Raw genomic sequence first — 12178 nt, forward strand, 5'->3', positions numbered from 1 at the left:
CAAGCATTTGAAGGGGGAACATGAGAAGAAAGGAGTTTTGGAATTCACTCGGAAAAAATATACTGAAAAGGGAATTCCTCCCCATTCCCCCCACCTAATTTTCATTCCATCAGCCTCATTCGTGAGCCAACAGTAACGCCTTAACTACCACAACTTTCTCAGGGCTTGTCTACACAAACCTTCCATTTGGCTTAGATTTTAAGATGTCTGAACAGCTTCCTCATCTTACATATTTCCTAATTGTTACGTAAAGTTTTCTGATGCTATTCATTTCACTCACAGTAGAATAGCATTTATCAGATATGCCTAGAGTACCATAGGTACCAGTGGATCAGTGTATTTTTATGATCAAACTCTTACACACATTTTTGACAGAATAAAGTGATTACATTAATAATTCTGGGAGAAGCACTTCTCCAACTGATTGCAGATGAGGTACTACAATCCGACGCTTCCCCCCTCCACTCCCGTCCCACCAAAAAAAACACATTGTAGCCAAGGTCAACTCAGCTACACCAAGAACCTAGGTCTGAAAGCCATTTTTAGCTTTCTGATAGCAACTCTAGTTGACATATTCTGAATACGGCAAACCAGACAACAGAACAGCCAGTGAGCGTAGAAACCTAGACAAGAATCTGTTTCCATACAGACCCAATTCTTGGACTATAATTTGCCATCTTCATCACAATTTACAGAAAACTCTACCAGGACTACTCTTCCCAACCAGAGAGAAACTAGACCAGGAAAAAGAGTACAAAGCAGCACAGTCCAGATCCTCTTTTCAACCCACCAGTGATACGGAGGATCAATCATTTCAGAATGGTGCACAGAACACTACACAAAGCTTCTTTTTTAATATGCAATCACATTACAATATAAAACATGTTTAACAAATCATACCTGTATGAAGCTGAACTTTCCCAATCACTCCCTCCACCAGACCCAGACAGACAGGATTCCAGGCCAGAAGAAGATCCGTGGCTGCAAGAAAAATTGAGGCTTATAAGAAAATCTGAAATGTTAACAATAGACACTGACATTAAAAACAAAACACTTTACTTTTCAGGAATTTCTGATGCACTACGTAAAGAGTTGTTTTCATCATCATAATCTGAAAGTATTCTATAAGACATAAAAAGAACAAGAGTACTTGTGGCACCTTAGAGACTAACAAATTTATTTCAGTATGCGCTTTCATGAGCTACAGCTCACTTCTTCAGATGCACCTAAGCTCATGCTGAAATAAATTTGTTAGTCTCTAAGGTGCCACAAGTACTCTTGTTCTTTTTGCGGATACAGACTAATATGGCTGCTACTCTGAAACCTGTCATATAAGACATAAGTTACTAACCCTTGACAGTTTAATCAGCACTAGTAATTACTGTTCTGAGTGAAACTCAGTTTTGTGACTTCTATCCAAGGCTCATGGATTCCCAGTAAATCTCAAGTTAATGAGACAAACAGTGTAAAAACTAGTCTGTTCACTATAGCATATTTATCATTTGAAACATGCCTCATCCAAGTGTCCAAGAGAGGGGAATGCCATGCAGTTATTGGTGCTCTTTAGTCTCAACCATGTAATAGGAAAAATTATCACCCTCCCTTGCAACACACATCCAAGCAATGCTTTGATACAGACTATGAAATAAAATCCAATTCATCCAATAGGGACATGGTGCAAAAGGAATATAATGAGATTACCATTTGGGGGTAGGCATATCACCCTGAATTGTATGATCAGCATTAGAATGATGCAGAGCCAGCTCCTTCCAAAAGGTGTCATTGTCACAAGCCAGCACAGCACAGTACAGTAATAAGTATGAAGGTTAGTTTGTACCTCGAGTGAGATGCTCAAGATGCATGCTTACTAACACTTTCTTCAAGTTTAGAAAACATCCTTTGAAACCATTTCTACCTCATAGAAGTGAAATTATTCCCAGGATTTTATAGACAAGGAAAAACTCCACAAATCCTCATCATGGCAGAACAAAGCAATGTGTGTTAGATGCTTTATTCAAGTTTCCACTTACAGCTTCAAAATGTATCTGATAATAACAGATCACAATATTACTATATGTACTAAATCATCCAGGAAACATGACACACTGAAAAGAGAATCATTCATCCAGAACACTTTGGGGAAATAAGGTTTGACATTTCTGTTTTCTATAGAAAGTTTTTTATTCCAATATTGTTTCCTCCCCACTTCAGAGGTCTATAGTTTAATCATCAAGACGACCCGGTCTTTTGTGTTCCCAGTTAAAACAGTCAGATTTGTGTCCATTTATTTATTCTTTTGCGTGGACACATATCTGACATCAGGAATCATAACATTCAAAAACTAAACGGAGAACATTTCAACCTCTCTGGTCACTCAGAAACAGATTTATAGGTGGCAATTTTGCAACAGAAAAGCTTCAAAAACAGACTCCAACGAGAAACTGCTGAACTGGAATAAATTTGCAAAATAGAAACCATTAACTTGGGCTTGAACAGAGACTAGAAGCGGCTGGGTCATTATACAAATTGAATCTATTTCCCCATGTTAAGTGTCCTCACACCTTCTCGTCAACTGTCTGAAATGGGCCATCTTGATTATCACTACAGAAGTTTTTTTCTCCTGCTGATAATAGCTCATCTTAATTAATTAGCCTCTTTGAGTTGGTATTGCAACTTCCACCTTTTCATGTTCTCTGTATGTATATATATATTCTTACTATATGTTCCATTCTATGCATATGATGAAGTGGGCTGTAGCCCACGAAAGCTTATGCTCAAATAAATTTGTTAGCCTCTAAGATGCCACAAGGACTCCTGTTCTTTCTGTAGATTCACTGAGAGATTCTCATATACTTTCCTTAGCAGCAACCACAAAGACATATCAATCAGTTCTACTATATATCTTTTAAATAACCTTCTCTCTAGGAGCGGATTTCTCCCAAAATAGAAGAATATACTTTAAAAACTAAAAGAACATACTATAATAGTGATACAAAATAAATCTTAATGCAAAAAAAGTTTAATAGAAAATAAACAGTGTTTACAAATCATTAAGTTTGGCGTTTGCAGCTGACAACTTAATGTCAAACTGATACTTACATTATTCTTTTCCCAGTTTTCCTCAATTATTATTAAAAATGCAAAATGGATTTTGTTTTCCAATACCATAAATTTAACAAAAACTGTATACTGTAGTGGAAATAGTGAACCAAACTCATCAGGTAGTTGTGAAGTAATAATTTGCACAAGGAATTTGAAAGTGTGACAGGCTAGGTTAGGCAAGGCAATATTCCACAATTCAAAATCAGGTCCAACCTGGCTTTAGCTTGTCATAAACAGATAGCTAAGGGTTAATGTTTCTTTTACCTGTAAAGGGTTAACAAAGGGAACCAAACACCTGACCAGAGGACCAATCAGGAAACAAGATTTTTCAAATCTCAAGGGGGGGAATTTTTGGGTGTGTGTCCTTTGTCTCGTCTCTGTTGCTCTCTCGTCATCTCCAGACTTTCTAATCTTCTGTTTCCCAGTTGTAAGTACAGGTATAAGACAATATAGGTTTTTATATTGTTTTTGTATTTATATGTGTGTAGTTTGCTGGAATGTTTTAAATTGTATTTCTTTTTGAATAAGGCTGTTTATTCATTTTGTTTTCTTTTAAGCCAATGACCCTGTATATTGTCACCTTGATACAGAGACATTTTATCCTTTCTTCCCTTTTTATATAAAGCTTTCTTTTAAACTTGTTGGATTTCTCTTTCTAAGTTGAGGTCCAGGATAGGAATCTCTGTCCTAGGATTCTGTCTCTCTCAGGGAAAGTGGTAAGGGGAAAAAGAAGGGGGGGAAGTGAATTGTCCTCTCTTTTTGTAATTCAAGCAGTTTTAGTACGATAATCTTCAGGGTAACCAGCGGGGAAGCTGGGAGGGTAAAGGAGAAGAGGAAGGGGTTATTTCCCTTTGTTGTGAGACTCAGGGCATCTGAGTCTTGGGGTCCCCCAGGGAAGGTTTTGGGGAGACCAGAGTGAGTCAGACACTGAAATTTCTGGCTGGTGGCAGCGCTATCAGATCTAAGCTGGTAATTAAGCTTGGAGGTTTCATGCTAGCATCTTATTTTCTGAACTCTAAGGTTCAGATCTGAGTAGGAAAGCTATGACATAGCTATTCCCATTACATTAGGTAACCAAGTAAAATAGGTAAACTGCATTTGATATTAAGTCAGCCTATTATCGGGGTGTGTATGCACGCGTGTGAGAGCAAGCATAGAAAATATACAGTGCAGGAGGTAGCTCCAAAAACTCAATGGTATAGCCAAGGGCTGGTAAGGCAATCTGTCTCACTGGATAATTCACAGAATGCCAGCAGAGCCAATACAGGAGGGACCCTGGAACATGGCACTGCTCCATGGCTGGAACTCTTGAATGACTCAGTGTCTTTCTTGGACCTGGAAGAAGACTTACTGCCATGCTTATGTGCATGCTTCGTGACTCATGGCTAGACCCCAGTGCAGGGTCCATAGCACTGGTAACAGCGGAGCCAGACTAAGGCTCTGCAGTAGGAGGCACATTCTTGGACTGGGGCGGGGGGGGGAGGAAAGAGGGGGAAAAAAGAGTTCCCTGGCCAGGATTCAACTGTGGCCCCACGGCAACCTCAATCAGCTGCTTCTTAAGATGGAAGACTCTTCCTTCCCATCTACAAGCAGGGAAGGAGAGGCAGATACTTCATCTGAACATTGTGTGGGTTTCTCCCAAAAACAGTACAGACAGCATTGTTGCTCATCGCTGAGGGAAAACAATCAATGGCAGGAACCGCAGACTTTGAATCCCAGCCTCTTCAACTTAATCCAGTACCCAGACTTGGGTGCTGGAGAGAAGGTTGCGGATTGTTTGGCAGGCAACTGCTGAAGATGAGTTCCCAGCCTTTAAACCTACAAAACTTCTAAAAACAAGGAAACTACTACAAAAACAGCAAGAATCCTGACTATATACAAAAATAAAAAACAGTGTTTCTGAAAAGTTTAGAAAATCCATCACCAAGGACAAAAGGATGGCAAAAGCCCTGACTTGGACTATGCATCAGTGAGAAGGAACCGAAGATATGGTTGGTCTGCCCCCACTCTATCACCTTGGGCGAAACCCTGAGGCAGAGAAAGGGTGCATGAGCAGACTGACGGACATTACTACTTTGAAACGTTCCAGGCACATGGAGTGCATAAGCCTCAGTGGAATGCAATAGGGACCATCACTCAAAGAAGAACTAGCTGAAACCATCTCGAAACTCTTAGTAATTATCTTTGAGAACTCATGAGGGACTGGTGAGGTTCCAGAAGATTGGAAAAGGGCAAACATAGTACTTCTCTTTGAAGAGGAGAATGAAAAGGACCTGGGAATTGTAGACCAGTCAACCTAACTTCAATACCTGGAAAGATACTGAAACACATTATTAAATAATGAATTTCTAAGTACCTAGAGGATAATAGGGTCATAAGGAATAGTCACCATGGATTTGTCAAGAACAGATCATGCCAAAACAACCTAATTTCTGTCTTTGACTAAGTCACTGGCCTACTGGATGGGGGGAAAAGCAGTAGATGTGATACATCTTATTTGAATAAGGCTTTTGACACAGTCCCACTTGACAGTCTCATATGCAAACTAGGAAAATGAGGTCTAGATGAAATTACTATAACTGATTGAAGGATCATACTCAAAGAGTAGTTTTCAATGGTTTGCTGTCAAACTGGGAGGAGTTATCTGCAGGGGTCAGTCCTGGGTCCAGTATTATTCAAGTCATCAGTGAAAATATTGAACAACAGAGGAGAGTATGCTTATAAAATCTACAGATAACAGCAAGCTGAGAGGGATTGCAAGCATTTGGAGGACAGGATCAGAATTCAAAATGCCCTTGACAAATGGAAGAAATGGTCAGAATTCGACAAGATGAAATTCAATAAAGACAAGTGCAAAGTACTTCACTTAGAAAGGAGGAAAAAATCAAATTCACAACTACAAAGTGGGCAATAACTGGCTAGGCAGTAGTGCTACTGAAAAGGATCGGGGAGTGGGGTTTATAGTGGGTCACAAATTAAATCAATTGATGCAGCAGCTAAAAAGGTTAATATTCTGGGGAGTTTTAACAGGATTGCTCTAAGACAGACACAGGAGGTAACTGTCCCACTCGATTTAGTGCTGGCGAAGCCTGAGCTGAAGTATTGTGTCCAGTTCTGGGTCCAAACTTTAGGAAACATAGGGATAAATTGGAGAAAGTCCAGAGGAGAAAAAAAAAAAAAAAAAAAAAAAAAAAAATGATAAAGGGTTCAGGAAACCTGACCTATGAGGAAAGGTTAAAAAACTAGGCACATTTTAGTCTTCAGAGAAAATGCCTGAGGGGGATGGGGGAGACAAGAAAAGAGTCTTCAAAGATGTTAAGGATTGTTAGAAAGAGGATTGTGATCTAATTGTTCTCCATGTCCACTGAAGATAAGACAAGAAGAAATAAACTCAATCTGCAGCAAAGAAGATTTAGGTTAGATATTAGGGGAAAAAGATTTAACTATTAGGATAGTTAAGCTCTGAAAAGGCTTCCAAGGAAGACTGAAATCCCCATCACTGGAGATTTTTAAAGCCAGATTAGACCATCTCTGATAGGTATATGTCTAAGTTTACTTAATCCTGCCACAGTACAGTGGGCTGGACTATGACTTCTTGAAGCCAATCCTAAATTTCTATGGTTCTATGGAGTCTATAATAAAAATAGAACTCCGTCAAGAAGAAATTAACAATAACTTATAGAAAATATTAACGATAAATAGAATTTAACTCAGCTGATGTCACATTTACTTTTAACATTCTAGTTATTAAAGGAATGGCAATTACGATAGATAATTTTTTTTCCAAAAATTTCATCAATAAGCTGTTTCACAAAAGGTAGTTTGCTTAGATAAAACAACAAGATCTAATTGACTATTAAGGTCATTTGAACCTGCTATTTCCCTTGAACACCCACAAAACGAAAAGTCTACTTTTCAGTTTCCGTCCACTTCAGTTCCTTCTTTAAAGATGTTATGCATGACTGAGAACTACAGCTGAACCAGGATGAATTAGACATATTGCCCTTTTTATTTCCTATGAAAGAATACAACGAATGCCTGCAGCAAATGTAATATGCCACTTTTAAACTGGATCTTAAGTGCAGGTTTTGTAACCTATATACGTGTTGCTCTTTTGCCCCTGCTTGCTTCAGTCTGGACACCATTAAAAGTTATTTTAGCTATAAACCTAATCTAACACTTTACTTAGCAGCAGCAGCAATAGATACAACTGAGGTTGTAAACTACTAACCTCTTCCATGGGCTCTTTACTTTCTACAAGATTCATTTGCAAGCTCGCTCTCTCTGCCCAAAGTAGTTTGTTTTTTAAAAAAGATGGAAATAGAGTATATACAAATACAAATTGTGCTAATGTTGAAAACATTTTGAGGGTACTGTAAAAGATAGGAATCACTTTTTAAAAGGGCAGGCTCAAAAGTATCAGAGCTTTGAAAAGTGATACATACACCAACCCAAAACTAGGGTTCCAGAAAAAAACAGTATGTGATCATGTAAGTAAAGACCACTTTAAAGCAGACGTACAATGAGAATGCTTCACAAGCATAACTGACATTTTATTTTTATTTTTTTGAAAGTATCCAAAATAATATAGGAATACCTGAAATTCCCATCATGCAGGAGTAGTATTTTTCAGTCACTTGCACCAAACTACAACAGAAAAATTGCTTACGTTTAAAATAAAAAATGTTCAAGTTGTGATAATAAGTGCAGAGACTAGGATTCCTTCCAGTTATTTTTAACTTCACTTTCCATTCTTTATACTATTTAGTTTTGCATTTCTTAGCTTGGTAACAAAAGTAGGTCAGTCAGCCACAGTAACTTGTCTCTAGTTAATTTGACTTTGCAGTAGTCACACAACAATTCAGTGCTTGGGTTCCAGGTACTACCAACAAAACACTGGCTTTAAAAGCTTTCCATCATGTGTTTTGTTTGTTTGTTTTTTTTAAAGGGACAAAAATTTTTAGTTCTAGATTTTGTTTAAAAAAAAATTACTTTTCATTGAGCTTAAAACTGGGGCCTGTTATCACCCAAGTGTTCTTATGTCCTAGAGATATTTTTAAAAGTATCCTTGACCTGGTTAGCTACACTTCTGCCTTCTCCTTCTTGACTTTCTATTGAAAAAGGCATTTCCTCCAAAGACTACAAACCTAGCTGCCCATCTCTTGAGTGAGGTGGGTTAGCTAATGAAAGCCACAACTGCAGAAACTCTACTGGTGTAAAAAAGAAATTGTGGAAGTAATATGCATATTTAAACCCCACTATTTGTTCGCTTCTTTGTTGCCTCCAATCTTCCCTCATCTGTACACTATTTAGACAAAAACTATTTCCGGTGGGGCCCTTTCTTCATTCTGTAATGTACCTAGCAAACTATTAACACAATGCAAATAGTTCAGATTAAGAAAAAGCTATTTCCAAAAGCACTTAAGTCAGTGGAAGCTTCCCTTGACTAAGGAGCACTGACAAGAGCCCCTAGAGAAGGAACATTGACTTCTGCTTATTTCATTGCTAACTACAGCCCTTTTTGAATTTTGAGGTAAGCAGGGAGAGAAGAGAAACAAGCCAACTAACACGGCAAAATAGAAATACAATCATTTCCATATTCTTGGGTGTGGCTGAGCAAGCTCTCTATAGAAGCACAGAACACAAGCAGGTACACGTCCTCACAGTCTGCATTTAGGCAAGTGACAGTATTAACTAAGTGCAATTCTTTATAACCCAACTAGGATGGTTACTTGTGGAATTTTCCTTCAGTATTTGAGATGTGAAACCTTTGGATGAAAAGCATACATTTAAAATAATCTTATTACATACAAACTCATAATGGGTGAGAGTGAACAAGGATTTCTTTAATTTGCAGCAGCAGGAACATATTAAATCCACCAATAAGATTTTAAGTTTCCTTGTTACTATAACCTGTATTCAAATCTCAAAACAACTAATTTTCCAGAAACAATTATGAACCTTTTCCTGACCATACATCACTGTTTGTTTTTTCACTCCAGTTACAGTTTCTTACAGGAGTCTTATATCCTTTGTACACAGTAATGAAATGAAGCTTTGCAGCTTGCACTGAAACAAAGGAATGCAATCTATTGTGGCAATAAAGGTTCCCTCCAAGTTGGCAAGGTACAACACAACTCACACTGAGCTTACAGAGAGTATATCATAATTACCATTTGAGGCAGGACCCAGGTCTGAGCAGCAGAAAATTCACAGGAGGCCCAGTTAAGTAACAATTCTTTAAGGATGCCAGTTTAATTTCCAGAGCTCTTACTGAGCACACACCACTGCCAGAGAAGTATCTGGCCACACTCCCTTCATACATACATCTTACCAAGCCATCCCAACACAAAAGATAACCCTTAGGTCTGTACAGTTCCCTATCTTCATCTTACAAAAGTATGCCAGCCCCCTTTAAATGTTACAAGCTTTCAAAGGTGCAGATACATACCAATGGCTTCATTTCAAGGACGCACTCCTTGAAAGAAGAGAGAGGCAATTACAGAAAAACAGTGTGTGTGTGAGGTAGTTCACACACTATTTTGAACCAAATCCTATGAAAGTGGGCAGCCAGAGTAGCCTTAGGATAGACCAGGGGTTGGCAACCTCTGGCACATGGCGGGAAGTGGTGCAGGCGAGGGAGACGCTGGCCGCGGCTTCCCGCCACCCCCACTGACCTGGGACGGTAAACCGTGGCCAGTGGGAGCCACGGTCTGCCGAACCTGCCGATGCAGCAGATAAACAAACTGGCCCAGCCCACCAAGGGGCTTACCCTGGCGAGCCACATGCCAGAGGTTGCCGACCCCTGGGATAAAGTAATAGTTATCTTTCTTAAAGTTAAGAGCAGCATTTTCCATACGCAATCTAGGACACTGGATGTTTGAGTCCACAATGAAGGAAGCTGAAGATATAGGCTTGGTGCAGAAAGCTGTTCACTTCCAGACCACTGCAGGCCTCACCTAGCCCATGGAACAGATATTTCCATCTCTGTAGTGGCTTCTTTATTGCTTCGAGATGTAATCGGAGATGCAAGTGATTATATAAGAAAACATAGGGTTGGGCATTTGACCAGACCAAAAATAATTGTTCAACTGACCTGTCATATTATGAAATATTTTAGAATACTAATTTATTACAACAGTAACAAAAAATAGCAAGACTTTATGACCTGCCACAAACTTATCCTTACATAGACACTTATGCCTGATTACAAAAAACAAAGTTACTTAACTGAGTTATTTTAACTCAGAAAAATGTGAAACAGTGAAATAAAGTTCTAAAAATAAAAATTATTGCTACCAACTTTTTTTTGTGCATTGTTGGGTTAGCATTAAAGTGAGAATGTTATTCAAGATTGAATTGTTACAAAATACAAATGAAATGAAACAGATAAAATAAACAGCAACTATATAAGAAAAAATATTTTTTAAAATATCACTTATGCTAAGTAAGCATGAGGCCAATTCTGGAAGCAGCTTATTGGCTTTGCATCTTTTCCCTTTGTGTTGATGAAGGAGAATGATTGAACCTTCCTCCCCCACCCCTACTCCCTAAGTTAATTTCTGTATGTTTGCCTAGTCAGTTTAGATTGTAAACTCTTCGGGGCACATATCATGTCTTTTAACTTGATCAATATGCTTTGTAAACTGTCACATACATTGAAGGCCTGGTATACAAATAAAGATATACATACAATGTTTGTTCCAGAAGATTCTAGCCAATCAAGATGCTCAACTTTCAATTAGTTCACCTTTGTCCCAATAGGTGGCAATATCATATAGTAAAAAGAGGGTGATCAAAACATTTAAGTAGGAGTGCTAACAGATGACACCATGACGCAACCAAAAAGGTAGGCTGTGGCCTAAATCAGGCACCAGACATTCTTGCTGCAATATCTGAAAATATTTGACCAAGGTCAAATAGGCAGTCAATTGACTGGCTTGCCAAGTCTAAACAAGCATTATACCTTCAATATTATTCTCTATCCCTTTACTTCTCTATATCCTAACATCGTATTTGCTCTTTTAAGCACAGCTGCACATTAAGCAGCCCTGGATGACCTGGGAGACACAGTTATTTGACCACTGTAGTAGCAGTTAAGATCAGTTAGGAGACTACTATACCGGTCTGTCGCATCTTAGGCGCATTTAACATGCGCGATTTCAGCTTTACGCAGTCAGCAAAAACAAGAAAAAAAACAGAAAAAATAATTTAAATACTGTTTCTGTAGTGCGGGCGATTCTGCTCACCATTACACTCAATGTAATTTTGACGATACACGATTTTCGCTTTACATGCTGACTGTGGAACGTAACCCCAGCGTAAGATGAGACAGACCTGTAGTCAGTTCTTCGTCTGACCACTGACTTCAGGGATCTCTCAAAAGGAACCAATTTTTGTTTCTCCCCACCTGCCACAACAGAACTCCAGACAACCTAGACAGTAGTGAACTTCCAAATTAACAGAGCTCTGACTTTTCATTTTGTTCCCTCCCCCACCCATTCACCCACCCAGCACAAGCACATCCAGTTTTTAATTTAATCGTTAATTACAGCAGGTACTACAGGAATCAATAGCCATAATATACTACTATAGCATGCTATTTTCATTAATCTAGGCTTGTGAAAAATCAATATTCAAAAATCATTCCTGTACTTGATACGTGTTAATTTGTATTTGTATTAGATGTCAGATGGCACACTGATGAGCAGTTTTTTAAACAATGAACAAATTTTTGTTTCAAGTACATTTATTTTCATTTTTCAGTCTGGGTGCCTGAATTTGGCAGAAAGCCCTGGGTATCCTGCATTTTCCAGCTCCCTCTATATGTCGGAATTCTCTAGGGATAATCCTGTCTATAGCACTGTTCTTGTGCATACTGTCTGCACCGTAACGTAATAGGAGCAGCAAGGTGAAGATGATTAAATCTTTATCTATCATTTTCAGCCTTTTACATTTCCTGGTAGCACTGTCTGGCACATGCTGTGTTCTTGGGGAAGAGGAAAGTGATGAAAATGTAGACAGGAAAAGGAGAACTTATCCAGCTGGTCTAGCTAAAGTGCAGTTCAGACACAGG

General features: G+C 38.7%; 1 protein-coding gene across 1 annotated transcript in view; it reads right to left on the reverse strand.

The window, feature by feature from the left end:
- Positions 1-12178, reverse strand: part of INPP5F (inositol polyphosphate-5-phosphatase F) — a 105123-nt gene that overhangs the window by 77360 nt on the left and 15585 nt on the right. The window contains exon 2 of the mRNA XM_032775597.2: positions 901-981. Coding sequence (XP_032631488.1) covers positions 901-981 — 81 coding nt within the window. The remainder of the gene's footprint in view (positions 1-900; positions 982-12178) is intronic.

Source organism: Chelonoidis abingdonii, chromosome 15, assembly GCF_003597395.2.
Source record: "Chelonoidis abingdonii isolate Lonesome George chromosome 15, CheloAbing_2.0, whole genome shotgun sequence".
Classification (NCBI taxonomy): domain Eukaryota; kingdom Metazoa; phylum Chordata; order Testudines; family Testudinidae; genus Chelonoidis; species Chelonoidis abingdonii.